The sequence below is a fragment of the Scophthalmus maximus genome, chromosome 16 (genome assembly GCF_022379125.1).
Source record: "Scophthalmus maximus strain ysfricsl-2021 chromosome 16, ASM2237912v1, whole genome shotgun sequence".
Lineage (NCBI taxonomy): Eukaryota > Metazoa > Chordata > Actinopteri > Pleuronectiformes > Scophthalmidae > Scophthalmus > Scophthalmus maximus.
This window is the reverse complement of record NC_061530.1, coordinates 9,788,594-9,816,593: the sequence shown is the minus strand read 5'-3', so window position 1 is coordinate 9,816,593 and position 28,000 is coordinate 9,788,594. Positions and strand designations below refer to the sequence as shown.

At 41.9% G+C, this 28,000-nt stretch overlaps 4 protein-coding genes across 12 annotated transcripts; 2 read left to right on the top strand and 2 right to left on the bottom strand.

The window, feature by feature from the left end:
- The first annotated feature begins 3 nt into the window (after positions 1–3).
- On the top strand, positions 4–7,748 carry LOC118287159 (WD repeat domain phosphoinositide-interacting protein 1). 4 transcript variants are annotated; one of them, XM_035612037.2, is made up of 12 exons: positions 4–419; positions 1,842–1,924; positions 2,427–2,596; positions 2,690–2,786; positions 3,459–3,556; positions 3,692–3,784; positions 3,866–3,936; positions 4,300–4,407; positions 4,877–5,041; positions 5,148–5,255; positions 5,631–5,770; positions 6,275–7,748. In XM_035612037.2, exons 1-12 carry the CDS (start codon positions 343–345, stop codon positions 6,385–6,387), a joined length of 1,323 nt encoding a protein of 440 aa, XP_035467930.1. In that variant the 5' UTR covers positions 4–342; the 3' UTR covers positions 6,388–7,748. The 4 variants fall into 4 exon arrangements, with proteins under 4 accessions (XP_035467930.1, XP_035467928.1, XP_035467929.1 ...); XM_035612035.2 differs by having other exon boundaries at positions 2,385–2,596; XM_035612036.2 differs by having other exon boundaries at positions 5–419; positions 4,874–5,041.
- arsg (arylsulfatase G) lies at positions 7,395–17,613 on the bottom strand. 2 transcript variants are annotated; one of them, XM_035612031.2, is made up of 11 exons: positions 17,489–17,613; positions 15,265–15,504; positions 14,903–15,138; positions 13,227–13,365; positions 12,205–12,351; positions 10,419–10,627; positions 10,251–10,331; positions 9,317–9,425; positions 9,067–9,187; positions 8,844–8,934; positions 7,395–8,520 (listed from the first exon to the last, which is right to left on the bottom strand). In XM_035612031.2, the coding sequence occupies exons 2-11, from the start codon at positions 15,489–15,491 to the stop codon at positions 8,183–8,185; spliced, it is 1,698 nt and encodes a 565-aa protein (XP_035467924.1). In that variant the 5' UTR covers positions 15,492–15,504; positions 17,489–17,613; the 3' UTR covers positions 7,395–8,182. The 2 variants fall into 2 exon arrangements, with proteins under 2 accessions (XP_035467924.1, XP_035467926.1); XM_035612033.2 differs by having other exon boundaries at positions 13,227–13,341.
- LOC118287156 (monocarboxylate transporter 7) lies at positions 10,528–24,632 on the top strand. 4 transcript variants are annotated; one of them, XM_035612030.2, is made up of 6 exons: positions 10,528–10,638; positions 19,987–20,226; positions 20,372–20,515; positions 20,645–20,773; positions 21,700–22,635; positions 22,925–24,632. In XM_035612030.2, the coding sequence occupies exons 2-6, from the start codon at positions 19,989–19,991 to the stop codon at positions 23,227–23,229; spliced, it is 1,752 nt and encodes a 583-aa protein (XP_035467923.2). In that variant the 5' UTR covers positions 10,528–10,638; positions 19,987–19,988; the 3' UTR covers positions 23,230–24,632. The 4 variants fall into 4 exon arrangements, with proteins under 4 accessions (XP_035467923.2, XP_035467922.2, XP_035467920.2 ...); XM_035612029.2 differs by lacking the exon at positions 10,528–10,638 and adding an exon at positions 11,841–11,974; XM_035612027.2 differs by lacking the exon at positions 10,528–10,638 and adding an exon at positions 11,910–12,158.
- Positions 24,409–27,970, bottom strand: LOC118287161 (archaemetzincin-2). 2 transcript variants are annotated; one of them, XM_047327519.1, is made up of 7 exons: positions 27,888–27,970; positions 26,658–26,946; positions 26,192–26,365; positions 25,931–26,059; positions 25,412–25,575; positions 25,116–25,292; positions 24,409–24,567 (listed from the first exon to the last, which is right to left on the bottom strand). In XM_047327519.1, the coding sequence occupies exons 2-7, from the start codon at positions 26,944–26,946 to the stop codon at positions 24,409–24,411; spliced, it is 1,092 nt and encodes a 363-aa protein (XP_047183475.1). In that variant the 5' UTR covers positions 27,888–27,970. The 2 variants fall into 2 exon arrangements, with proteins under 2 accessions (XP_047183475.1, XP_035467934.2); XM_035612041.2 differs by having other exon boundaries at positions 27,803–27,933.
- Between the last annotated feature and the right edge of the window lie 30 nt (positions 27,971–28,000).

Sequence of the window (28,000 nt, the reverse complement as noted above, 5' to 3'; positions counted from 1 at the left end):
CAATCGTGACACAGCTCAGAGTGACGCATCCTCCCATCAGCTGTTTTTGTTTTGCCTTGTGAATATTGAAAGTTAATAAGACAATAATAACACAGTCGACTGACTGAAGTGAAACGGCTCTTTGGGGCTGTGTTATCGTCCATCTTCCGTGTCGTTCAGATTCGGGCCGGTCTGCTCGGTGTGTGATGTCTGCCACCTGAGCCAGCCCGCCCGGACATTCCTCTCCCCCGAAGAGTGTGAGCGTGGCGCTTGGAGGGGAGCAGAGGAGGGGAAGCGGGGATCGACCCGAGCCTAAGGCCTCCGACCTCGGCCAGCGAGAGGAGCGCGAATTCGGCGGGTCGGATGGAGTCCCAGGACGCACCGGACGGCCCCGCAGAGGACCGAGGCTTCATCTGTGCTTCTTTTAACCAGGACACCACGTAAGCAACCCGCGGGCCGGGGCCCGACATGAACTCAATCTCTGTGATGCACCTGACTGTTGCATAATGGTTTTTCCAATCGTATTCGCACACTGGGTAATATCTCGTTCTCCGTTAGCAGAGCCTACGGGTCGGCAGTTGTATGTATGTATGTGTGTGTTCGTCCAAAACGAAACTACAAGCTTTGTTTGTGTTCGCCTTGTTAAAACTTCCTGATGCCAGCTGAAATTGAAATAGGCCACTGTGTTAATCTTCTAGGCCTGTTGGACATTAAACTACACAGTTAGGAACCCAACTGATTGTTGTAATATAGAGACACAGCTTGATGCAATGTATTTGACACAGGCCCCTCCTCCTTGATGCATGACAACAGATAACATGTACAATTAATAATTGACATGCAACAGTGGGAGTTAATGAGTAAAAATTGTCATTTTTTTCTCTCGAGGTTATGTTAATTTTACTGGAAGCACTGTCACAAACATTAGTTCCTGTGTCATTTTGGTTTTCCCCACTCATTTTTTCTACCAATCATACCTGTGCTGTGGGTGACCATTGTCCCATGTTTAGGTATGATTAGAGGGTAAAGTGCAAAGTAAGAGACAAACGCAACACTGCCTTCTTCTATGGCAGGTGTGTACACAAAGGTTCAGTCTGACACCGGCCTGTTAAACCAAGCCGGTGACCAAACACTCAACCAGGCCTCCTTATCCCTTTGTCTTTCTGCCTTCAGCCATGAAACAACAGGGCGGGCATATCAAAGGCACTTCTTGAATGGAAGATGCTTACTGGCTGAGTTGACTGAACAAGATAAGATAAACTGAACAGACTCACGTCACTTGTGGTCACCAAGCATCACCTGCTCGGATGAAGTAAAAACTTAAAACTGAGCCAGTGACTTCCTCCCATCAGTTATGGCCATAGACTGCCCTCATGCCACTATTACACCAGTGACAATTAAGTTATCAGTATCAGTGTAAACAAGGTCACTTTGGCTCATGTGAGGACATGCTGCAACTGTGTGGCGATCACACTTTGTCCCACACTATTTGAATGACTCTTGAATGGAAACTAACAGTCATAAGGCCAGTGGCTTAAATATAGACTTCACTCCCTGTTGTGTACAGTGTTATACTAGTGATTTATTAGACTAGTGTGTCCAATAACAAACCATCAACTTCAACCCAATCCATTCAATTATCTGTTGTGGTACAAACAAAAGAATTTCGGTGATTATTTTACTACAAATAGTCGTATTAATATTGCATATCTTTCAATTAATCAATCAATGTACAGTATTATGAAATGTATTTATTTAACTAAACAATGGGTAATGTGGTCTGTGTTGTTTGTTTGTTTGTGTTTGTGTGTGTGTGTGTGTGTGTGTGTGTGTGTGTGTGTGTGTGTGTGGTTTTATTGTAGTTCTCTGTCAGTGGGCACCAAGGCTGGCTACCAGCTGTTTTCAGTCACTGCTGTGGATAAGCTGGACTGCATCCACGAAGGAGGTAGGAAGAAATCTGCTGTCTCAAGTCTTCTTTCCTCAGCAGCACTGAGTGTACAAAGCCACATGACGGCTCCCACATCTACGAATTCAGAATGTACTGTCATGTTTGTGTAAAACTCCCTCAGATGACATATTGCAATGACAGCGATAAGGGTAAAGACGCACAGTTCGCCTTGGTCATACAACAACTCAGACAGGCCATGACATGTTTGCAGAGAGGAACACTCTAATCCTAAGGAGCTGCAATGAGCAAGAATGCTTAGAGTCTTTAGTCTGGCAGTTTCTCTTCAGTTGTACATAAAGAGTGTGGTAGTCAGCGAAATGCAAGATGTGTAATAGCAGTGAAGCTGTTTAAGTGTGGGACATGCATTGGAATTCAACAGCCTATGAGAATGCAGCATTTGCCTTTGTGTTGCTGGTGATATGAGCTCACATTTAAGTCTCCATATCTTCTGTCGAAGCACCCAGCTGTATCCAGGGTCTTCCTCTTGTCCCTCTTCCAGTTGAAGGTCCGGATGTGTATATTGTGGAGCGGCTGTTTTCCAGCAGCCTGGTGGTGGTGGTCAGTCTGTCCATGCCACGGCGAATGAACGTGTACCACTTCAAGAAGGGTACAGAGATTTGTAACTACAGCTACTCCAACAACATCCTGTCCGTCAGGCTCAACAGACAGGTACAGAAGCAGGAAATAGACACATCATCCACACCTGTGATCTGGCCGGTTTGTGCTGCGCATGCTAACCCTCCCGTGTCACTGTCACGCCAGCGGCTGGTGGTGTGCCTGGAGGAGTCGATCTACATCCACAATATCAAAGACATGAAACTACTCAAGACCCTGCTCAACACACCCATCAACCTCTCAGGTACACACAAGCTGCTATACGCACACATCTGCGTACAGTGTAGATAATACAAAGTGTGTACATACATGTCTATAGACTAGTGAATTGCTTCACTTTAAAGAAATATTATGAGACTTTTGCTGAGTAGAGACCACTGTGGCCACATGTACAATACAGTATGAGATGCTGCAACATAGTGTAGCAAATGAGCTAAGAGTCATAAAGTAGTAATGTCTGTTGTCGATCAATATCTATCTATAGTTTGCTATTATTAGCCACCAGACTCTACTGGTCACACTTCTCAAACAACACCTTGCAAGGCTGTAGCAGCAAAACCACTAAGTCTGCATGAGTGCAATTTATTACATGCGCTTTTCATTTGGAAGATGAAGCTACTATTGATTTAAAGCTACTTACAGGGTTGCAGAGCCTTGTAAGATAAATAGACACTCAAAATGTCAAAGTATTCAAACCAGGCATTTGCCAAATATTCACATTAAATCTAGGTGTACATATCTTTATGTACAAGTTTCACCGGCTTCTTTTGACCAACATGTTTCAGTACACAGTGAGCATAAATCCCCGTGGTGAGGATTTTATCAGTTTAGCAGGAAGAAAGTAAAAGAGACACAAGGAAGAGAAAAGAAAGACAGAAAACTACAGCTGTAATTCATCCTCTGCACTCCCTCCTAGGTCTCTGTGCTCTGTCCGTCAACCACGGTAACTCCTACCTGGCGTACCCTGGCAGTGCCACCATCGGAGAGATCACAATCTACGACGCCAACAACCTGGTGAGGCTGCAGTGAACTGTTAACACTTGCAACGTAATGGAAAACTTTATAGCCGTTGTCTTGTCTTTGAAAAGCCCACAGGGAAAGTCAGCCCAGTGTTGATGTCACTAGAAAAGCACTTGTTTGCCCCTTTAGAGCACCGTGACGCTGATTCAGGCCCACGACAGTCCCCTGGCGGCCCTCACCTTCAACGCCTCCGGCACCAAACTGGCCAGCGCTTCAGAGAAGGTGAGAACTTGACGCCCTCTTAGCCCCCTTTTTTTTTCCTGTTTCATGATCCCCCTTGTCTAACTGCCTTCTGCACCATAGGGTACTGTTATCAGAGTCTTCAGCATTCCTGAAGGACAGAGACTGTTTGAATTTCGGCGAGGGATGAAGAGGTTAGCGCTCACATTTTCCTAGTTGAAATCAGAAACTATTACCAGCAAATGTGAGACAGAGATCGAGATGATTCGCGATGGAGGACACGGTTTAAAAAAAAGAAAAGGGTCTTGTTACACGAATGTTGGCAGTTCAAATGAGTCTCCTACTGCCGACCAGGTTGTGGATGCGCTGTGCGGCTGCCAGTATCAGTGATTAAGACAGCAGTGTGAACAGGGGGAATAGTGGAAACGTGAGACCTAGAAACACCCGTTTTGACTTGACTCATGAGTCATGATCAGATGTCATCCTTGTAATTAAGTGTTCACTCAATTTTAACTGTTGCTGTCCTTTTTTTTTGTTTGTGTGTGTGTGTGTGTCAGGTATGTTAGTATCAGTTCATTGTCCTTCAGTGCTGATGCCCAGTTCCTGTGTGCATCCAGCAACACTGAGACGGTCCATATCTTTAAACTGGAGCAGCACAGCCCCAGGTAAACACTCACACTCTTTTTGTCTATTTGATTGAAGGTTTGAATGATTTGTTTTCTGTAAAATAAAAAAAGCATACAAGCTTCAGCGTGCGGATAATGCTTTGCTACTACCGTCATCCAGGTCAAACTAAACCTTGGTAATTTCTGTCAGAGGATTTTTTTTATAATCTCTGGTAAAATGTTTTGCTTTTGAATAGTAAATTCATTCTTTTTTTTCCTTCTCAAAACAACTTCCACAGATAGAGTATTTCCTGTATTAATAGTCTCCATTGTCCTTTTCTGAACCTTCCATGGTTCAGGAAAGGACAGTTCTCTGAATGATCAGCACCATCTGCTGTATTTCTGATGTAAAGCAAGGCAACTGTTTCCTAGTGCCTCAATATGCAAAATCCCCCCAGTAATGAGTTATTGATGTTCAAATGCTTTACCTTTCCACCTGTATTCATGGCCCCTTCTACTTTCCTAGCAGTCAAGACGAGGAGTCTCCTACATGGTCAGCGTACGTCGGTAAAATGTTCACAGCAGCCAGCACTTATCTGCCCACCCAGGTGTCCGACATGATGCACCAGGACCGAGCCTTTGCGACTGTACGACTCAACATGTTTGGCCTGAAGAACATCTGCGCCCTGGCGACGTAAGGCAGAGAGAGAGAAGAAGAAGAAGAAGAAGAGAGGGATATTTGTTAACAAGTGTATTTGATGTGTAGTTCATTCACTTCTTGTGTGTGTTTCGGTTGTCAGGATTCAAAAGCTCCCTCGCCTTCTGGTGGCATCATCAGACGGATATCTCTACATCTATAATGTGGATCCACAGGATGGAGGCGAATGTGTCCTTGTACAAAAACACAGGTAGGTACCAGGGTGTCTTAATAGGCTGCATCATGCCTAATTATCTGCATGTTACTGAAAAGGTACAATGATTTTCTTTAAGTCCATTATTACAACTCTGAAGTGTTTAAAATACAGTGTAATGGAAATGGAACAGGAAATATGCTGCTTCTCATTCCCCTTGGCTATTATTATTTATACTATAACATTAATTTAGGGCAAATTAGGCAGACCCAATTCAATTGGGATGGTATTTCTCAATGGTAGTTCATTTTTTTAGTGGAAATCACTTGATTCTCAGTTCCAGTTTCACAATCGAACCTTGGTTTGTGCTTGTGTTACATCACACGGGGTCAGGTGATGTGATGTTGTCTCAAGTCTACTCTGGTCCTGCAGGCTGTTTGACTCCGGCGAGGAGCAGGTGGAAGAGAAGGAAGAGGAGAATCCAGAGGATGTTTCCCCCCAACCAGCTAGCCAATCGTACGCTGCCACTGTGGCACTCCCTTCAACCCCACCCTCCTCCACCACTCTCATGGGTAGGCCATTCCCTAACCACCAACCTTTCCAAGGTTCACCCTGAACTGGATACTTCACAGCTACTCCTTAAATGGCAATTAACAAAATGGTCCATCCGTGATGGTGGGATGTAAATATGCAGGAGTGCAGGAAAACTTAATAGCTTTAAAAAAAGTTTTGTTTTACTGCTCTATCTGAAAGCAATAGAAATAACCAATAATAATCGACCTAAAGTAGATTTGTTGAATTAATGAATATAGGATAGTAAATTTAAGAGACTGGAAGTAAAAGATTATTTCTTCTTCACTAGCGAAACAAAGAAAACACAAACACTATGAATGATTACTTGCTACTCATTGACTTTATTTAAAGCACCTTTAAGATTAAGGTTTTTTTTAGGTTTAATCTGAATCCTGGACATTAAGAAACAACTTAGGTTATAAGATATCACAGTGGACATAGGGATGTTATTCATAGCAAGAGGGAACAAAAACCTTTCACTGCCTCCTTTCCTCTCTTCCTAGGTTACTCTGAAGATGGTGGAGCCCAGAAGGGCGAGGTAATCCCAGAGCATGAATTCGCCGAGAGCCCCGTCTGCCTGGATGACGAGAACGAGTTTCCCCCAGTCGGCAACTGACCAAGCCTCCCCCGTCACCCCCCACAACGAACCCTCCCCTCCCTCCGAACAATCAGACTCACTTGTTTGGAGCAGGGATGATGGAAAAAATATATATTCCTGACGTGTTGAGACATTCTGTCACCCCCACCCTCCCACATGTACCTCTGCTGGCCTTGGGTCAAAATGTGCCAGAGTGCTGTGTTTCTGTTTTCTGCTTCCCTCTTACTTTTTTGTAAGGAATTTAAAAAAAACAAAAACACTAAAACAGCTTAAAATACAACAACAAAAACAGGTTCAGAATATTTGAAGCTTTTTGCTCAGACAGATTCAAAGCCTATCTGTAGAGTCCCACTGTCAACTCCCATATTATGCCATAAAATAACAGTTAATAATGTCCTGACATCACAGTGACATTATTGTTGCACAACAGTTTCATGTTAGCAATTAGATAGGCATGTGATTTGGTCCAGCAGAGTGTAGGTGAGCAGACTGAATATACCAAGGTATTAAGAGGAGACAACAAGCAGGGCGGTAACTAAGCACCAGATTCACAAAAATGCTTTTAAGAGAGATACTGAAGTTGCCTGAGAAGTAATTTTAGCTGCTTCATAAAAGCCAAGTGCTCTCCGCAATAATATAAAAAGCTGTCTAATCTTTTGAGTACATTTTATTTTCTGACAAATCTTTGGATCTAAATATTTATCATCTGGGCATTTTTTGTCAATCAGGCACCGGGACGTTTGGAGCTTATCAATGGGCGTTAAATGTGTCACATCTCAAAGAGAGAGGGGCCGAGAAGGAAAAGATGCTGTAAACGTGAAACACTATTTAAACCCTGATACATGCACTAAGTATTATATGACATGCAGTTTCGATACTAATTATGGTAGCGACAGACGAGACTAAAAACCCGCAGTCACAAATGTAACCTGAGGATATGTCCGGAGGAGTCGCCTCTGCGGTCGGAAGCGAACTGTGAAAGGCTTGATGACGAGCTGTGCGCGAAAAAGTTACACATCCCTGGATTTCAGTGATGTCCTGAAGACCTTTTTATTTTCAAGACATGATGCTTAATATTATGTTAACATGTCCTGCTCATTTTTACTTTGACGTATGAAATATTATTTTGCAAAATGTTAAAAGTATTACACATCAATGCATAGACTTACCATGCCTAAATATATATATTGAGGATTTTTACTTTGTGTATAATGTGTATATATATATATAACATTTATATAAAGTTCTGTTGTAATAAGTAATATGGTAATAAAATTTCGCCAACAGGTGGCAATGTTAGGACATTGTTACGCCCACATTGACCTGCTCAGTACGGGACATTCACCACAGAGACACATTAAAGCCAAGAAGCGATTCAACCTCTGCACTGTCTGCTTATGATTTAAAATAGCATATATGAAATTGTGATATAAAGTCCAGTAATAAATCTCATCAAATGTCAAAAAAGAAAAGATATGTTTTTGTACCATGAACATTCAATTGTTCAACAAACTGTGGATGGTGGTTTATGATTAATTCACTTGCAACAAAATGATACGTAAGTAGCATGTCTTAAATATTTTATGTTTTGATAGATGTTATTTTCCGTGTATTATTGACCTTACAGAGAACTACCTGACCCTGATCTTTTCTCTTCCACCTGGCCGAAGTTCGGCGTCCTGTTTCTATTTGCTCTCTGTGCTTGTTTGCGCGTCTCCTGCTGCATCTGGACATTGAACCTCCCAAACCGCTACAAACAAACAGCTGAGCACATCCAAAGGAGATCTTTCTTCATGTTTTTGTTTTCTTACATCTACGTGCTTCTCTTTTGCCGCTTTGTGTGAGTGTTCCTGGGAGCGGGTTCCCATCCCCGGCCCAGCGGGTGGCAGCGGCAAACGGCCAGTCTCGGGTCACAGCAGGGCGCTGCCAACTCGTCTGTGCTGTAGTCGGCTGTGGACACAGACGTGTCAGTGGTAATGTCCCATAAGATCTCCTCCCTCCTGCGGGCAATCCTCTTTGCTACCGTCTGGTATTCGGGTGTCCTCGCATCCAGGGGTGTTTCCTCGGCCTCGTCGCACTCAAGGTCAAATATCAACGGTGCGTCGTGGAGCTGCTGCCTCCCTGTTGCACCACCACATGCTGTAGCTGCACCTGCAAGGGTGCAAGGATATATGTTACTATAAATGCTTGGCCTTGTGTCTCACATTTGTAAGATGAACTTCTATCTCAACAACACTGTTGATGTATTCTACTTTAAAATGTGCATTCATACTTGCTTCACCATAAGAATGCAGCTGCTCTTATTTAACTTTTAGAATCAGGCTCAGACATGCTCGCAAGGCAGAACAAGTAGTAACACACGCATGCGTCATCACTGTGAGAGCGTTTAATTATTTTCAAAGTTTTAATTACAGTATGAACATCACATCTGCTATATATGTGGCTGTAATGTAATTGGACTGGTTGACCCTTACCTGTGATGTAGAAAGCTTTGTGTTTCCCTGTTCGAACTGTCTGCAGGTCACCAAACCTCCCCGCTGCACCACTGTTAGGATGGAAAAGAACCTGCAGAAAAACAGAGGAGAGGAACTAATGTCTGCAGCCAGATCCTATAAGCACATCCCTATTGACAACATTAGGACTATTTATATATTTCTATAAACCAAAGTAACATTGACAACAAAAACTAGTTATGACCTCATGGCCGTTCTGTTCACCATGCAGGAGGACATTTGTGGCATCGATGCCATCGTAACGTCTGCCTGCGGGAGGAGTTACCCCTGCCAGAGACAGAAGAGTTGGGAAGATGTCCATACCACTGCAAAGGGGCATAAAGAGGAACAGAGAGGACTGTTTTGCATGTTTCCAATTTTTTTTGGTTTGGTTTTTATATTGTAATAACCATTTTGGCTATTCGAGTCTGTGCATATAGGGGAATTGGTAGTACCTGAGCAGGGCAGAGCTGGTGGTGTTTGCAGGAACCTTGCCAGGCCAATAGGCCACTGTTGGCACCCTGTGACCTCCTTCCCAGGTGGTCCGCTTTGCTGAGCCTCCACCTAACACAGGCAAAAGAAAATCAATTTAGGAATATGAGAATGAGTGTCAATATGATGCATGGTAGCTCCAGCCACTACCATGCAACTGAACACAAAGGTTTTTTAGGCCCCTCTACAATCCACTTGTTTCTTATATAATGACTGCCGAGATGTCCTATAAATTCAATTTATTATTATGATTATTACCTCCAACTGCTGCCATGCTCTAGTAACATTTTCCCTCACCAGCCTTTTGACTACGTCTGCTACTTTGAACAACTCTAATTCTTTGAACCAAAGGCATTCGCTATATCTAAGAATACAACATGTATGTCTTTGCTGATCACAATCTGACGACAGATCCATTGTGTGCTCCGAGCATCCAGAAAAACCTAGTTATCTGGATTACTGCACTGAGATGTTGAAAGGCTCTTTCCTTCCAAGGTAGATCGACAACATGGTCCTATGTCTGTCCTACGTCAACAGACTCTTTTCCTCTGGAATAAAGATCCCTCTTGTCCTTCACAAAAGGTCTAAAAATATGCAGCTCATTTAATTAAGCTGCTTCCACTTTGCTACTGTGACAGGCCTTCAGAAAAACCACAGCACATCAGGAGCAATTCTACATGGCACACCCTTAGACCCAGAGGCCGATCTATCTAACATCACAACAGAATTTAGCTTTTAATTGCACTGTTTGTTTTTTTACCTACCTTGTTTTGTGATTTATCTTCTTGTCCAACTTCTCTCCCTAGTAAATAATGCCTTTATAAACTTATGCAGGTTGGCTACCTCCTCTTAAAAAGTAACACAGGAGTTTTCAACTTCTTATAAAGTTAATTTCACCTCTGCTGGTCTGCCACTTTCCCATGAAAGGTCCCACACTTCCTGCGTACTGGCACTTCTGTTCCCAAGGACCATTGTCACCTAAACACACACAATACTGTAATGATCAATGTGACAATTTCAATGACAGTGTCAAAAGAAAAGACATAACTCCTGCAGTGGGCTCACCGGTGAACCAGATGAGAGTATTGTTTTTGTCTGTGTCATCAGAAGTGCTCTTTACTGCCCCCACCAGACTGTCCATCTCCTGCAGACTGGCACTGTACACTCTGCCCTCATTTGGGTGGTGAGCGGTGGCATCAGGCGGGAGTGGAGGGGCCAGGGGGACGTGCATGTGAGCCAACGCTATGTAAAGCAGATAGGGCTGCCCCCGCTTCCTGAAATGACAGTAAAGTAACCCAGTGACAAATGCTTCTTTGAATTTAGCTGATTTTTTTAAGCATAATGACAGGACAAGCTCTTGATTCACAAAGAATCCACTCATGCATTGGTCTTTAAACATTTGCCAGAAATATGATCTCAACTTTCACCCTCAAACACACTCTCCGTAGAAAGAGAAGCTGGCACACTTGACAGACAAGCTTTTATTTATTGATAAATTATATATGCAGCTTCTTTTGTAATCTTTTTTGCTTTACCTCTGCCAGGGTGGCCATGTTTTCATCAGCGTCTGTTTGACTTTTTTGTTAGTTAGCAGTATAATACAAAAACTTCTGAACCCAATTCCATAAAACTTTGTGGAAGGGCGGGGCATGACCTGAGGAAAAAAACATTACATTTTGGAGCAGTTCTGGACATCCATGTTTTGTTTTGTTTTAATTTTCACTTATGGCGAAATAGGGCACTCTTCTAGTTTCCAATGCGTTTCTACGCCTCTGTAAAAGCACTTCTAATTGCCTTTTGTCGGAATGGTATTATATAAATAGACATTACTTGCCCTCCCCAGCCTTGACCATGGAATGAGCAACCGTTTGTCGAAAAACAAAGGTTGCAAAGTTAAGCTCAGTAGACTATTTGTATGTCCTGAAACTTGGGAACTTTTTCATCCACAGTGAAATTGTAATGGGGCAGCCTGTCAGCATCTAAATACAGGGTACTTAAACAGAACCATTCACGTTTTTAGGTCACACTGTATGGGCACTATGATACGCAACTGCATCGTACATGCTGTTTTCTTCATCTTAATAGAAGAGAATTAAATCACTGTGACCTTGTGATTCACGATATAATGATCATGTACGTAGGAACCATTACACTTCATATTGTCAGTTATTATGAACGTTGACATTAGACTTTCAGCCTGAGCCATCTTGAATTCCGGAAATTATGAAATCTGATGATGTCTCTGGATGTCCAGTGATCTGATTGGTCAGTAGTTGGATTGGTGACTGGCTTTGATCTCTTAATTCAAATGTATCCATCCAGCATAAGTTACCATGGTGAGAGGGGAACAAGCATGGTAGGATGGAAAACCCAGAGTTAAACTGGAAGTTACCTGGATAACCACACATCCCTGGCCTCAGATGTCTCCTCCTTGTTCCAACACACCTGTTTGCCCGGTTCAGCGACAAACCTGTTTCTCTTTTCCATTCAACACTATACCATTTATTTACGCCCTTAAACAGATTAAGTAGTATTCCCTTGTGTAAAGACTCCTGTCTGTTCCTGTTCGTTGAAGCTCCCTCTCTTTCAACTCATCTGCCTGGTTATCTACCCATCTGACTGTAAGCTTAAATGTTTTTGAAAATGAAACGGCATCTTGCTATTTTTGTGCATCTCCATTTGGGTCCTCTGCCTGCGGGGCTAACAGTTATTCTGATGGACACACCAAGACACACATGGACTGTAGTGGAGAAAAACAGAAGGTTGGAAAATTCTAAGGAGCCATGAAGAGAATAAAAGCCTAATGTAAATATATTTTCATACTTTGTTTACCTGTGCAGCAGTATTGTACCTTGCATTTTGTATAATCCCAGTCGCAGCAGATTTGTATTGCTCCGTTAGTGTCCATAGGTCAAGTGGCTGCTCCACAATACTGCTGTATTCAATCAGAGGAAGGCCAACTTTGGAATAACAGCCTCCGTGTACACTTCTCTTCAACCTAGAACAACATGATAACATAATAAACAGTGTGGGAGTGTAATTAAGGTTGTCGAGTGGCGAAATAATTTGTAATTCCTTAGGGATGAGTTTGGATTTACGGTGTGGCCTAACCCCAAAGGAAGCAGTTGATACTCTGATAGGTTGAGAGTTGTGTTTGGCAAGTTGTAAGCAGGCCTGTGCTACGAAGCAGGTTTTGTGACTAACGAGAACTTGAGGTTTGACCTCGCTTTCAGGGCGATGACACTGATTCACTTCTTGATGGGGTACATCACAATGGTAACTTATGCAGCACACCTAACCTGATCGTCTGAGGATCGTACTGATCAATCGAATCTTTGGAAAACCCAGAGTCATCATTCCTATAGCCCTGACAGGGACAAAAGATTTTACAATAAAGAGCCACAGAGCTTCTAAAAAAACTGACGGAGAGTTTATCACACTAAATAAAAAAATAGTAACGGCCTAATTTTAAATGAACCAAGCCTCTGACAATGTTGATGCTTTTTAACTCTGACTGTCACTGCAGCTCAGAACAACGAGGATAAATTTAAACTGAGCCTTTATTCACAATAACATTTCCATGATTCTAATCAATTTGACCTCATGTGACATTAACTTCCTTCCTTCTCTTTTCGAGACTACTATGAATATGTGAGAATATTATGAATCTGATTGGTCAGTAGTTCAAGTGTTTCGGGTTCTGATCTGAAGTTAACCTGCTTCAGAGCAAGTTGGTTTTGCAGCACAAGTTACCATTGCGATGTATCACATTACCAAAAAACCCAGCGTTGTCCCACATTTGTCAGAAGAAAAAAAAAATCCATAAAGACATGAGATTGGCCTATTTGTAAAAGGAGGAGCACAGAGTCACACCTGAACACTTGTGGTCCAGATGTGTCACAGGGGGGGCAGTGGGGGAGGTTATATCCTGGTATGTCAGTACAGCCCATGTCATTACTGTAAGGAATACCTAAGTAGTAGTCAAAACCTGTACAGGAGACAAATGGAAATGCTGCAGATATTTGTTATTGTGGTACACAAACACAACAATTCAACAGTGTTTAATCTTGTTCTGTGTATTGTTGTCTATCAACCCCGAAAACCACAATTTATTTTCAATGAGACTACCACCACATGTACTGTGATATGATGCTCACTCATCTATATGGTACAGGATATAAGATTTGAATATATAATGCATCAAGATATATTTTGTTACATTGATTTGTTATCATTTATTAGGATACAAAAGCTGATGGTAACCAATTTTCACCACAGCAGAAAATGTCCCACTGTGCTGCATGTGCCTAATGCCAGGTGGTCAACCAATCAGGCACAGTGCTGAAGCCTTTTTTTTTTACTGCAAATTATATTTCACAGATTTATTTAATGAGCTCATGTAAACTTCTGCAATTTATTATTTGAAATACGTTTCTAAAATATAATTTTAGACTTATTATTGGATCAATTATCTCTCTTGATTAATCAGATGATGATCAGCCGTGATAAGAGGGAAGGGGAAACGTGTAGGAACAGTACGGAAGTGGGGAGATGGGGCATCGGTAAAGTCTTTGACCTCACGTCAAAATACAAATGTCTTGTAAGTTTGTTTTGAATGGGAAATGAAGGGCGGCGACAGAATCAGCGTCAGAAGTGTCGTGATTTGGACTGAAGGTGCGAGTCGAGAGGCGGAGCCCCATTCACGTGGCAGTTTAAGAACAGGCCAAGATGCACAGGAATATCACTTTGTCACTTCTGGTGGAGTTTAACATCATAACCCGGAGCGGTGCCTTTTGCAAAACAGCATCTGAGGAGTTGAATTTCATTCGGAAGGCATAATGTGCCTAGCCTGACCTTCAAACAATCCCAAGTCACTACTGCAGTGTGTCATTACCTGAAAATAATGACCAGGCCCATTAAGTGCTGGAGAAGAGAGGGGGAGGGGCTGTTGACTCAGGTGCAAGTTTGGCGTTTCACAAGACAGCTGCAGGGAGTTTATTATTGACCCTGTTTAGTCTGTCTCCCATGCAGCGAGGCTGACGGACTCACACACACTCGATGGAACAGTCTGGAAAGACTGAGTGACACCATAGCTATGAACTGGAAAGATAGACAATTGAGTATGTACCAGTATGAGTTAGCTTCTATCTCAAAGTCACTTTTATGTGACATGTAAAAAGTTTTTCTGTAATGATTAAAATAGTTTAACTGTTAATTAAATGCATTTTTTATTTATACATATATATATATATATATATATATATATATATATATATATATCAGTGACCTATGTATATACAATCTATAACCTTTACACATTGTACTCTTCTATGAATGATCCCATTTCAGCTTGCATCCGTATATTGAGTGACTTTCCGCATCTGGATAACTGTACTTTCAGATAACTTTAATAATCTCACCTTTATCTCCTCGTGCAAAATTTAACTTAGGTTCACGAACCAGTTGGAGAAATTCCTGCCTGATCTGCGTCTTTGCTGTTCAGCAGGGTCCTGACAGAATCGTGGTGTAAATGTCAAGCTTGCACTCACCTCTGTTGGTTGGACCGTATGGTCCGTTGTGGCCCAAGTGCCATTTACCGATCATGGCGGTGTAATATCCCGCTTTCTGTAGCAGCTGAGGCAATGTGACCTCAGAAAGGGGCAGACCTGCCACAGAGTCCACCGCAAAGTTATGCGTCACTCCATTTCTTAGGCCGTAGCGGCCTGTCAGGATGGCAGCACGGGATGGGGAGCAGGTTGAGGCTGGGGAATGGAAATCGGTTAATCTGGAATAGAAGAACAATATTTGTATAGAGAAATGAGAGGACACATTAAGGTGTGTTAGTTAGTGTGGATATGACATGGCATTTATCGCTACATAAAAGGTACGATATGAATTATTAATTCCCTACTTTAGTCCTTGCTCGGCCAACAGGTTAAGGTGAGGAGTGTTGTTTGCCTTCTCTTCGGGCAGGTTAGCATCCAGGTCACCCCAGCCTATGTCGTCTGCCAGTATGATGATGAAATTGGGCCTCTTACTGGGCCCATCAACCCCGGCTCTATGCTGGGACACCGTGTGGAGCAGCAGCCCACACAGCAGCATCCCAGTCAGAAGAAATAGGGTGAAAGCCTCTGCCATTTTGGGTCAAAACCTGCCAAGAAATACATAGACTTAAGCAGCATTCACATTGTGAATGTGACTAAGTACAATACACACAAAGTCTGAATTAAGCTAACTTACAGTATTTAAAGGCATTCAAATTAGATAAAAATTTACTAAGGTTACGGATCAGTTTTTAGAGGGTATATGTTGTTTGCAACTGTAACCAAACCAGTTGACATGTGCTCTGTAGCTGAATGACCATATTATTTTCCTCACCAAGTAGCTCTATTTATAATATAAAGTAAACATAAGAAAAACTGTGATGTATAGGTTGCATATTTGGACCAGCAGTGCAATGGTTTACACACAAAACATGTTTCTGTTGAAATTTGCACACATTTTCTACTTTTTTTAGGCAATGAAAACACATTTCTGATGACTAAGAAGAGCTGGCTTCAGATGATACTCTATATGTTAACTGGACGGGTGTTACACGGTCCCGCAAAATGTCCATTGAGATGAATTAGAAAGCTATGAAATTCATAAGTAAATGTGTTCGTCAAGACTGGTAGCTGAAAATCAACGGGATCTCTTAAAACAGAAATACATCTAAAATGATCCTCAAGTATTAACACATGTATTGTGCTATTGGACAGTGGGAGCTGCTTTAGTTTTTCCAAAACCAATATGAGACACTGACTGAGTGATCTGAGAGTGATTGGAGTAAGAAGTGAAGCTATATCTAAAGTTTCTATGGAAGAAATGAAAAACACACTGGTGAGTTTTTCCATAAATCCCAGATCGAAAAAGTGGCCACACAACTCAAAATATGTTACTCGAAATACATGGCGGTCTTTCAGTGGTAAACCAGCCTTCTTAAAAACATGCTTGGTAAACAAGACACTTGGTTCCGGTTTCCGAACCTCTTCATCAGGCGTAAATATACAAAATATTCAAACTAATCAGCCAGTTACCATTCTGACACGACAGTTGATATATTACAGATGAAGTCAGATATTTCATAGTCAGGCGAGTGTCATTTCCCCAGGCTGCGGAGTTGGTGATTTGGACAGTAAATGATGGCGAACTAGAAAAAAGTAGAAGTATCTCTGCCACCTATGAACGATCACCTCGGCATTCACATTTTCACAGATCTATAAAGGAAAAGAAACGACTGAAGAAATGAGATTACAAGCGAAAAAACAAAACATACAGTGAAATTACTATTAATAATAATAATAATAATAATAATAATACATTGGATTCATAGAGCGGTCTTCACGAAAACTCGAAGCGCTCAAATTAAACGACGCTGAATAAGGTTGGTGGTCAGAATCGCAAAAACCTGTCAAACTGAATGAGTTCATGTAATGAATGACACCATTTACACATATGGAGAAACCTTTGGGGGGGGGGGAGAGTTTCATTAAAATGTACTTATTTGACAATAACATGTAGATGAAGTGGGTTTTGGGGGTCCATTCGCACACACACGTGCACGCACACACACGTGCACACACACACACACGCCAAAGTTGAAACGGGGTTGTGGGGATTCCGCAGATTAACATGGGGGGGGGGGGGGCGGAGAACTGGTTGTAACCGGATCTCCTGGGGGAGTAGTGGGGGTCTGTCCCTCACTGCCAGCTGCCGTGTTACACACAGATAATGTTTGTCTCGCAAGTCTTGCAAGTGTGTGTGTGTGTGTGTGTGTGGGTGGGTGGGTATGCGTGTCCCTCCACGCGTGTGAGTATAAGCCAGTGCACACAGGCGCACGAGAACATGGCTCCGTAAAAACTCGGACTCTCATTGACTCAGCGCGCGACACCGCCGGCACGAGGGGCGACAGTCGAGCGAAGAAGAAAGAAACTGGTCGTCACCGTCCGGAAGTCGCCACACAGGTGAGACACGCGACTGGAACACGAGTCCGCGTCATTATAACCGAGTCACTTTGAAGAGCTAGAAGAGTGAGAGACGCATTCACACGTCTTGTGTTACACACATGCCTCGGACCGGCGACGTCGAGTACTTACGAGGGGTTCGCGAGCGGTGGTCGCTTCGAGTCAGTGGAACACGCCGACCACGTGAGCCGCCGTAGGGCATTGCGTCATCCGCATGACGACGCACCGCGCGGCTCCGGCCCCTAACCCTGTGTTAATTAATCGAAAACAACTTTTTTTTGACTAATCATTTTGAAATCAAACATCATATTGACATTTCGGCATAATTTTCTAATACTTATTGGAACAAATTTCCAATTTGCTGACGGATAAACAAAACAAAATTACAAACTGACAACGATAAATGCATACATCAAATATAAAGACGTTAAAGTACAGCCCAATAGATATCGACTTATTAAAAATGCGCTGATATGAGCCTTTCACAGACATATCGGTATATATCGACATTTATGTTTGTCGATTTGAACAACTTTTTATGTATATTTACAATATTCATGAAATAAATGTTTTGTTTTCTTAATTCAAGTTCTATAGGGTTCGGTTGGATTAGTGTTTTCAAATCTACAGTTATTTAAAATAAAAAAAGTTCATGGTTAAACTGTAAAATATCGCACCTTCTTTGTCAGAAGGGTCTGATAATGACTCTTGGGAATATATATTTGTATTGGAAATATTTTACTCCCGGTATCGGCATCAGCCCCCGAAAATGCATGTGGTTCGGGCTCTACTTTACAGTAAATAGAACTTGTAGAGCTTTCAGCAGCGAACAGCTGGGTAAATATTTACTCCACATATTTTAATCCATTTTTATTATATATCTGGTTGTTTTTTTTACCTCTGTATTGACAGGGTAGCTTTTACTTCAGTTATGTTACATTATAGATAATAAACTTCTTGTTCCTGTTATCTGTGCAAAGTGACTCATTAATGCACTTGGATGTGTTATGATCCAGTATTGTTATGTTGATAGATTTTTGTTTTGTTTTTTGCTGTAGTTTCACATGGGTTTTGAGAAACTTACTGTCAGTTCATGACTTTATTATAGTAATCTCATGGACTTGGATGTGCCGGGAAGTTTTTCACTAATATTCAAAATGTGATATATGGAAAAATTGATGCAGTTGAATCAGGAAAACAGAGACCGTGGATGTCTTAAGCTGAAGTATTTATTACAGGAGCTCAATATTGAAGGGATTTCTGGTTCGTACGAAGATCAAAAAAGTGTCTGTACATGATGTCCCAAAAATCCATCATGTCATGTCGTCGTTTAAACAGATGGAATGGCTCCTTAGAATCAGGATGTTTAGACTATATTCTAAGACTATGACACCCAGAGACAATGACCTGACCTGCCAAAGATAAGATGACCTCTCTCAGTGCACCAACCATAGTTTCTAACAAAGGAGAGGAGAAAATTCTACGACACTCGTTGCATACTTTTTTTTTATCCATAGCAGCTATATGCTGTTTGTGCATGTTTTAATATCGGTGTGTATTTGCCTGGTCAGCACAGCCATTTACAAAACAAAGATGTATGAAGTGCTCAAGTGGCAAAATGTTATACAGAGCAATTGTGATCCTGTTAACCTTACAGCTGCAGGTGTAAAGAGGCAGTGGGAGTTTTCATCCAGCATATGTCATGTGTGAAGACAGTAGTTGAAATCAGAGGTTTACGCTATGCTTAACATACCACTATAGCAAAAACTGTGTGTGGTGGGGTGTTACACAAGTTTCTTAGTCTAATCTGAAGAACTATAGGGTCAAACAAAATACAAAGCAGAAAATAAATCATTTTGTCAGGTTAAGAAATGTTGAAGCCATATCCGAAACAGTGTTGCCCTTAAGCAAAAGGGCCGACAGAGATAAACTGAGAATAGTAATAAGTTATATTTTACTCATAATGCTCAACATATTCCTTCCTAATGTGAGCAGTTTACTTGGGATCAGGGCCAAGAAAGTAATTACTAATGATGCACAACATCATAGAAACTTCAAATTTTACCCCCAGTAAGCAACCACATTAATATGTGACGATTAGGCCCGGCCAGAGAGGCTGAACTTTAACTTCTCCTCCTTTCCATCTTCAGTTACAGTACTGACAGTGTTTACACACTAAACAGTAACTCGGTGAGGATACACCGAGGCACCACATTTAAAAGGCTGGCTGTAAGATCAAGTCAGCACAATACCTACTTTTCACTAACCTGAAGCTGGCTTGTGTGCTGCACACGCAGTAATCTTCATCCGACCTGAGTTGCGATGGTTATCAACTTGATATTTTTCTTTTCCTTAAAGGTTACGAATGCAGTTATGTTTGTCTTTGATCCATTTTTTATTCTGCAATATTGTTTTGATTTGTAGACACTCACAGTGAGGCAGTTGGGTTAAAGTGTGCGAATCTGCCTGAGGTGTGTGTTCACGCTTTATTAAATGGTTGTACAATAACAAACACAGTGCATGACTTTAATATTTGATGTTTTCTCGAGGTTGGTCAAACCATTTAAATGATTAATTAGAATTTTTTTTTTTAATTGCCCGTCTGTAAAACTGCCTTTTTGTTTTTACAGTTATGGTACTGTGTAGAGCCAAGGTACCACGTTTCTTGGGGCCCAACGTGTACCCAGAGGCCCCTGATGGAGGCTGGGGATGGATGGTGGCTGTGGCCTTCTTCTTGGTGGAGGTTTTCACGTATGGCACCATCAAGAGCTTCGGCATCTTTCTCCAGGACCTGATGGGGGAGTTTGGAGAGACCAACAGTCGTGTCTCCTGGATTGTTTCCATCTGCGTCTTTGTCATGACCTTCAACGGTGAGTGCGGCGGTTGTGCGGGTGCAACCCTGAATAAACCAAAACAAAAAAAGTAGAGACTACACACTGAGATGACAATGACGTTTTGAGAATTACAGTGCCACTGTCTACTCTAAACAGCAGTGTGTTCCTCATTGGCCCTCAGGTCCTCTCTCCGCTGTGATGACTAACCGCTTTGGCTTCCAACCTGTTGTCATGATTGGTGGATTGCTCATTTCCTCGGGTACCATCGCCACCAGCTTTACCAGCTCCGTCAACCAAATGTATATCACCTATGGATTAGTTGCAGGTATTGAATTGCTTCCTTGTTCCTTTTCCTCAAATTGTGAACAACACACAATGCTTCTATTATTTAAATAGGTTTTTCACAGCTTATCTAACTGAATAAAAAAAAAAATGCATCTTTCCTTCTGCGCAGGTCTGGGCTACTGTCTGACCTTCTTGCCCACTGTGACCATCTTGTCCCAGTACTTCTCACGCCGACGGTCTCTGGTCACAGCCATAGCTTCCACGGGAGAGTCCCTGTCCATGTTTGCCCTGGCGCCAGGTGATTGCAAGAACTTGTTTATGTACAGTTTATATTTGGAGAAGTCCGAGTTTAGGGGGTAGAATACCTCAGAAGATGAGGAGTAGTTTAAATATTACATAGTTGTCCACAAATACCAAGAAAAGACTAAAACAAATATCAACAAACCAAAGCCTTGCTGTATACAGCTTATTTCTCTTGGCAACAAAGCTTCACTGTTGTCTGAAAACTGTTAAAAACACATAACTCACCCATACTATTGCACCAGGTGACTGAAAATAGTCCCCAACAAATACACTGTTTACATAGTTTGTGTTATTTTATAAACTTTACAGTTCTCCCCACTTCTAGGAAATGATTGAGCCTATTTTCAAATCGCAACGTTTTTAAAGGTTCACATCTTTAATGGGGACTAGTGGGCTTGGGCTGTAAGCCAATGACTGACACCAGGTTGTTTTTAGTCTTTTCATGGGATTTGTTGACCATAACATAAATGTAGAACATTTCTCAAAGCACAGGTACACATACTACTGATAGTGCCAAGGTCATATGTTCATCCACCGTTTCCTTTTTAAAGGTTCAGTGTGTAGGATTTAGTGTCATCTATTGGTGATGTTGCATATCGCAACCAACAGAATACCCCCTCATCTCACCCTCCCCTTCCAAGAGAACCTTCATCAGTATTCTTGTAAAGTAAAAATACTAAAGTCCCTGTACAGCGGGTCACAAAACGACAATTCTTTGTTTTGGGTAATGAAAACACACTGTAGTTATGAATATTATATTCCATTTACTTTATTTCTGTTGATTGATCCTACACACTGGACTTTAGATACCCATTTCCATAGCAGCCTATAGACAAGTCAGATCTCAAACAACTCATACGTAATTCCCCATATGCAGATTTATTGATGAATGCTCACTGAAAACCTCCTTTCGACCCTCAGCCTTTTCTGCACTGAGGGACCGTATTGGCTGGCGACGTACCATGGCATTGATAGGAGCTTTGCAAAGCACCATCATCATCTGTGGGGTTCTGCTTCGGCCAATCATTCTCAAACCCAGATCATCCCCAAAGGAGTTGGAAGTACTCGGTGCACAGGAGAAGGCAGAGGGTACGAACTCAGAGGACTCTGTAACAAACAGGACCTCACACGCGCCAGATGCTTCATACAGCCTGGACAATGAGCTAACCAGAGGCTCTATGAGCACCGGAGACTCTGGTGTCCAGTCTCTATACGGCGCAGAAAACGGCAGCGCAGAGGAAACGACTTTACAGCAGATATTTGCGGGAAACGGTGAGGCAGAAAATAAAGAACCTGCAACTGAGGAGGAGAAACGAGAAAGGGAAAACAAGGAAAATAAATCCGGTGGTGAAAGGTTATCTGCAAAGATTTCAAAGCTTCTCGATTTCTCCATCCTCAGAGAGTGCAACTTCATTTTATATTGTCTGTTTGGGCTGTTCGCCACACTCGGCTTCTTCGCCCCTCAACTCTACATCATCGAGCTGAGTGTGAGTCGAGGTGTGGAGCGGGACCGCGCCACCTACATGCTCTCCACCATGGCCGTGGCTGAAATCTTTGGCCGATTCTCCATCGGGGGGATCCTGACGCGTAGGCAGTTCAGGAAGAAGAAGCTCCTTGTTCTTCTGGTGTGTGTAATCATGATGACTGTGGATCTGGTGGGATTCACGTTGGTTACGGAATTCTATGGCCTGGCTGTGTGCTGCGCTTTTTATGGCTTCTTTATGGGGACACTAGCGTGCACCCATATCCCCATACTGGCTGAGGACGATGTGGTAGGCATAGAGAGGATGTCTTCGGCTGCTGGTGTCTATGTGTTCATACAAAGCTTTGCTGGGCTGGCTGGACCCCCACTCGGAGGTAAGCGTTGTCTTTTAATTACAAGATTACCAGAAATATATCGTGCTTTCACTTCACTACAGATTTTGTCTTTTGACCACACAAAGAAAGTTTATGTCAACAAATATTGATCACAGTAGCACTAAAAACCTCAGTCCATGTCTGAAAACAGCTTTAGACGTCATCAGGGTAATTTCTCATCCTCCCTACAGTCAGAGACATTACACAACTGCTGTGTTGACTAGTAGCACTCATGACAAGAAAAAGAAACTGTCCCTCAATGCTTCCTTTTTCGTCTCCTCTGCCACAGGTGTGCTGGTGGATGTGACGAAAAACTACGGCTCCGCCTTCTACTCCTGTACAGTCGGCATGGCACTGAGTGCTGTGTTCCTTGGTTTGGTAAAACCTGCCAAGCGAGGATTACTCTGTAGGAAGAGGAACTCGAAACACCCTGAAGACACAGAGGTACGGAGAGTGGACTCAGAGGAACAGAGTGGAGCCGGCAGCCCTAACGACAGCCCTGACGCAGAAGTCAACTCTGACCACGAGGGGGCCACGGGAGACATCCAGGAGGTTATACGCTTTGCTTCAGCTGCTAACTGCAGATATGGATAGCAAAAGGGTCAAGCCATACAGGTGTAAAAGGCTTTCCAAAGACTACTGCTGCCAGAGTGCTGAAGTGACAAAGACAAATGAAGAAGACCAATGTTGAATATATGCCGCTGTAGATCTGGTTTCTGAGCACAATCTTGAGAACCTTTAGATTACTATAAGAAGTAGTAATCATGCTTTACACACTGAACAGTGTTTTTTTTGTTTTTTTTACCAGAGTCAAGACTTAAAGTTAGAATGAGTGACTTTTAAATTGGCTGTAAGTAAGTAAGCTTTTGATATCGTACTGTTTTATTGAAGTAGTGAGAAATATTGCTGCTAGGTGTGAACCTGTTCCAAATGGACCATGAGTGGTGCATTGTGCTGCTGGAGGCGCCATTACCACTTTCAACTAGTTACCTGACGGTGATCGATACCGTAAAACGGTGAAGCAAATGTACTGTAGCTGCAAGAACAATAAATTGCACAGATTCACACAGAATCTGTTTTAGAAATGCATAAATCTCAGGAGTATGTGATTTAAAAGTTAATTTTTTTAATCAAACTGTCAACATGCTAACAATACACTTTCATGTTCAATGGCAATAATGAAAGTGATTTGAACCTGTGAATTGTGTGCAATGTAATGTGTTCTTTATGAAATGCTATTGTATGTCATATTTTCACTGCAAAATATGATATAAAAAAAGATCTGTTACACTACAATAAGCTTTTATAGTTGCTATCATTCAAATGCATCAACCTTTAACAGCTCAAACAGAAAGCTTAGAGGCGAATAAATATTTAATGAGTAGATGTGAAGTGTCCCAACCCAGTTCACCCCATATTCGTGATATATTATCTTTAATATACATATAGTATACTTAGTTTACATGAAGAAAAAAAAACCCAACATGACTGAACCCCTTTTTGTGATTGGGTCTGAAACCAGAAAACATTTTTTTATACTTGATGGTCTTAATATGAAGCGTCTCTACTTCCACATGTGGTTTATTACTATGGTTAGCCAATAAATGTCAAGTTTAAAAAAACATAAGATTCTGTTTCATACCAAAGAGCAGCAGAACTCTTAAAGAGAAAAGTGTTGCAAGATATCCATAAAAGCTGGCTACATGTATTTTGATGTCCCATTCTTCTCAATTATTTCCAGCTCCTATGTTCATTCATTGAAACGTGCTTAGGTCATCTTTTTTCCAGTATGTCTAGGCAACTGTGGAGCCAAAGTTTAGATGCATGAAAGGCTTCAGTCGGTTTTGGAATGTAAAGTGCGGACTGAGGGGCAGAGGCCTCATCTGGTCTGGATGCCGGTTTCTGATCCTCCTCCATCCAGTGCAGTAAAGCCTAATGAACGCAGATAAACATTCATTCAATTTGAAAAAATAAATAAAAATCCAAGTGAATCTGAATGTAACTGTGCATTTAATAAACTGATCTTTTGCTAATCCTGGAGCAGATGGAGAGATGTAAGTTGGTACTTCAGATTTGAGTAAGTGAATCTTACATTATTGCTGTTAGATTGGAGTTTGACAGAAAATCCAGAAGCTTCTTTGTACCCACATGATAAAACAAATAACTTCAGTGTATTGAAGTACCACTGATGTGCAAAACAAATCCTTAGATACATATATACAATTTCTGGATAAAATTCAATCTTTCATGAAAAGCATAAATGTTGCTCGAAAGTGAGTTCAGACAATCAGGATAACTTTGGCATGTTGTACTTTGACAAACGTCATTGACCCGGCATCAGGTTACCACCAGGGCAACTTAAGTAGGACATAATTATACGGTTTCATTATGAGACCCGATGAAAAGTTTATAACTAAGCAATATGTTACTATCATATAATATTTCAATGTTGTGCTTGAAACATGTTTTCATTTCTTTACCTTGTATCTTTCAGCTATTTTGAAGCGGACTGAAACCTGTAGCTTGCGAAGGCAGATGGGGCAGAAATCCAGAGTCCTTCGATCAGACTCCTCTAAGTGGTTGGAGCCTTGCATGACGCAGTTCAACCACTGGCAATGCCTTATTCCAAACATGTGGCCAATCTCATGAGTCATTGTCTGGAAAGAAATGCTTAACATTAGGGTTTTCTGAAATCAAGTGCAGTGGTGACGTGGCAGGGTGACCTTTGGCAAGACAACTCAAAAGTTCCTAGAACCAAATGTGAGTGAGTGGAAGCCTTGCAGGATCGAAGCAGCAGAGTGCTGGAGATGGGGGGAGTGTAATATCCGTCAAACACGGAGTAGTCTGCCTGCTTTGGCTGAAGCCTTTTTTTCAGTCTCCCTGCATAATTTCTGCTGTAGAAGTTGTCATCATACCGGGCAAAGCTGAAAACACCCATTCCTGTGCATAATTTATAAACAATACTAAGTTAAAGGCATAGGTTAAAGGCAAGAAGAGAAAAAAGGTCCTTGATCAAATGTTTAACTTTAGCACCACATAGTGGCAGCTAAACCACATTACATCAACGGAGACCGATAATCACAAATAGAATTCATTTTGACAACTATCAGCCAGTCTCAATGTATTCTCTCTTCTTTAATATTGTGCCTATTCTGGCCATATCGGGGTGTTTAAACAGCACATTTGCCATTTGTGACGCAGAGGAAGATGATGATGATTATTATTATTATTATAAATTGAGGTGTGTCAGTTTCTGTCATTAACAATCACAGAGAAAGTTATACTTCTGTCTCACCCATACTGAGAGAAGCCTGTCCAAAAACAAAGTTCCAGGAGTCTTTGGGGTACAGGTCAATCATTGTGATTCCAACAATACAAAAAGCATCTTTTGGTTTCCTGTTACAGAGAAATCGTAGAAGATCACCTAAAAGAGAAACCCATAATAACAAAGCAATATCAAGGACAGTCCATTTTCCCCCAACACTCCCATACGTACATGTGACGCAAGTAAGATACCCCAAAAGAAATGAAAGAAGTGTTAAACGGCCTAATTTACCAGTGAGGATCTGAAGGTTGTGTGAGTTGCTGTTGACTCGGAAAGTGCATCCTGTTTCAGCGACAGTAACTGCCGGCAGCAACTTGACAGAGAGCCCAAAGAAGAAGGCCTGGCAGTATTGCCTCAGCCATTCCACATACAGGTCTGTCTTGACCCCCACCTCCCCAAAGGAACCTATAAGATACACAGGACGGAATTGAAGCCAAGCAACCATCTGATGTTCTGCACATAGAGGTAAAAAAAAGAAAAAACAACTGTATTATATACTGTCCCTGTCTCATCCATCTGTATAGCTATATAGAATGTAATTTCTCCCATTATACTTATGCTTCAATGCCCCTTCATGGCAAATGGCTATTGCACTCAATAATATGACAACATTGTCACAAACCCACCGACACACTCCACTAGAACTGAGGATAAACAGAGGAGCTACTGTAGCCGCACTAGACACAAACACCCTCACCTATGGTTTGAATATAAATAGTGTTGTGGCTTGCATTGGGGTTCTTCCTGTGAGGGTCTCTGTAGAAGCTCTCAAAGTCTTGACGCTCCTCGGGGTGAGCAGGGATCCAGTCGGAGTCACAGTGCACTGTGATGGCTTGGAAAAGGGAATGCTGCTGCCCCGGGTGGAATCCTTCCTCCAGGAGATGTCTTTCTTCCTTTGTGTACTTACTGTAAAGTTCTGCCAAGTCCTGGTGATCAGACACCAATGCTGTTCGTAGCGTCTCTGCCGAGTGCTGGATCACCTTCATCTGCAGCAGGGAAACACCCAAATAACATTAAGAGGGGTCGGGAGGTACACGGCTCGATCCCTGGTTCCTCCAGTCCGCGTGCCTATGCCCCTGACAGCTCTGCAGACAGCTATGTGTGTTAGAAAAAGTGCTGCATATACTGAAAAGCGCTCTATGAATGTGTGAATGTGACATGTAATGTAAAGTGCTTTGGGTGGTCGATTGGACTAGATAAGCGCTATATAAATACAGTCTATTTACCATTCAAGTGCAAAAAAAGTCATGCTGCATAAGGTTTTTTTGGGGGACAATCTGACTGACAACAGATGCAGCATTAGTACATAGTTAATCATTTCTTAACTATTAGTAAGGTCATTAAAATGACACATCATCGATCACGAGGACTAGAGAGTGTGTAGTTATAAATTAGAGCAGTCAATCGTTTAGTAATCGCTTAGTAAATTAATTGCCAGCTATTTTGATAATCGATTAATCATTTCAAGTAGTTTTTATGAAGAAGAAAAATCTTAATTCTATGATTTCAGCTTCTTAAATATGAATATGTTCTGGTTTCTTTGCTCCTCTATGACAGTTAATTGAATATCTTTGGTGTGTTGGCAAAACAAAACATCATCTTGAGGTTTTCGGAAACTAGATCCACATTTTTTTTTACCATTTTATGACATTTTATGGACCAAACAATGAATCGATTAATCGAGAAAATATTCGTCAGATGAATCGGTAAGGAACATAAACGATAGCTGCAGCCCTAATATAAATAAATGGTAAAACCCTGCTCCTGCCTGCTGGACAGACACTGGACATGTATTACACGTGTACTTGAATGCTACAGGAATTTACTTATGACATCTCTTACATAACTAGTCATCATACAAGATGTTGCAGCGCTTCCGTTCGTCAGTGGAAAAGACTGTCCTGAACCTTTGCGACACGCGAATTACCTTGTTCGTGGGGGAGGAGGACGAAAGTAAGAGAGTATGTACAAGACGAGCGCACTTCACACAGTGTTGACACCGGAAGTCGTTTGCGCTGTGGCGTCATGTAAACAGAGGGG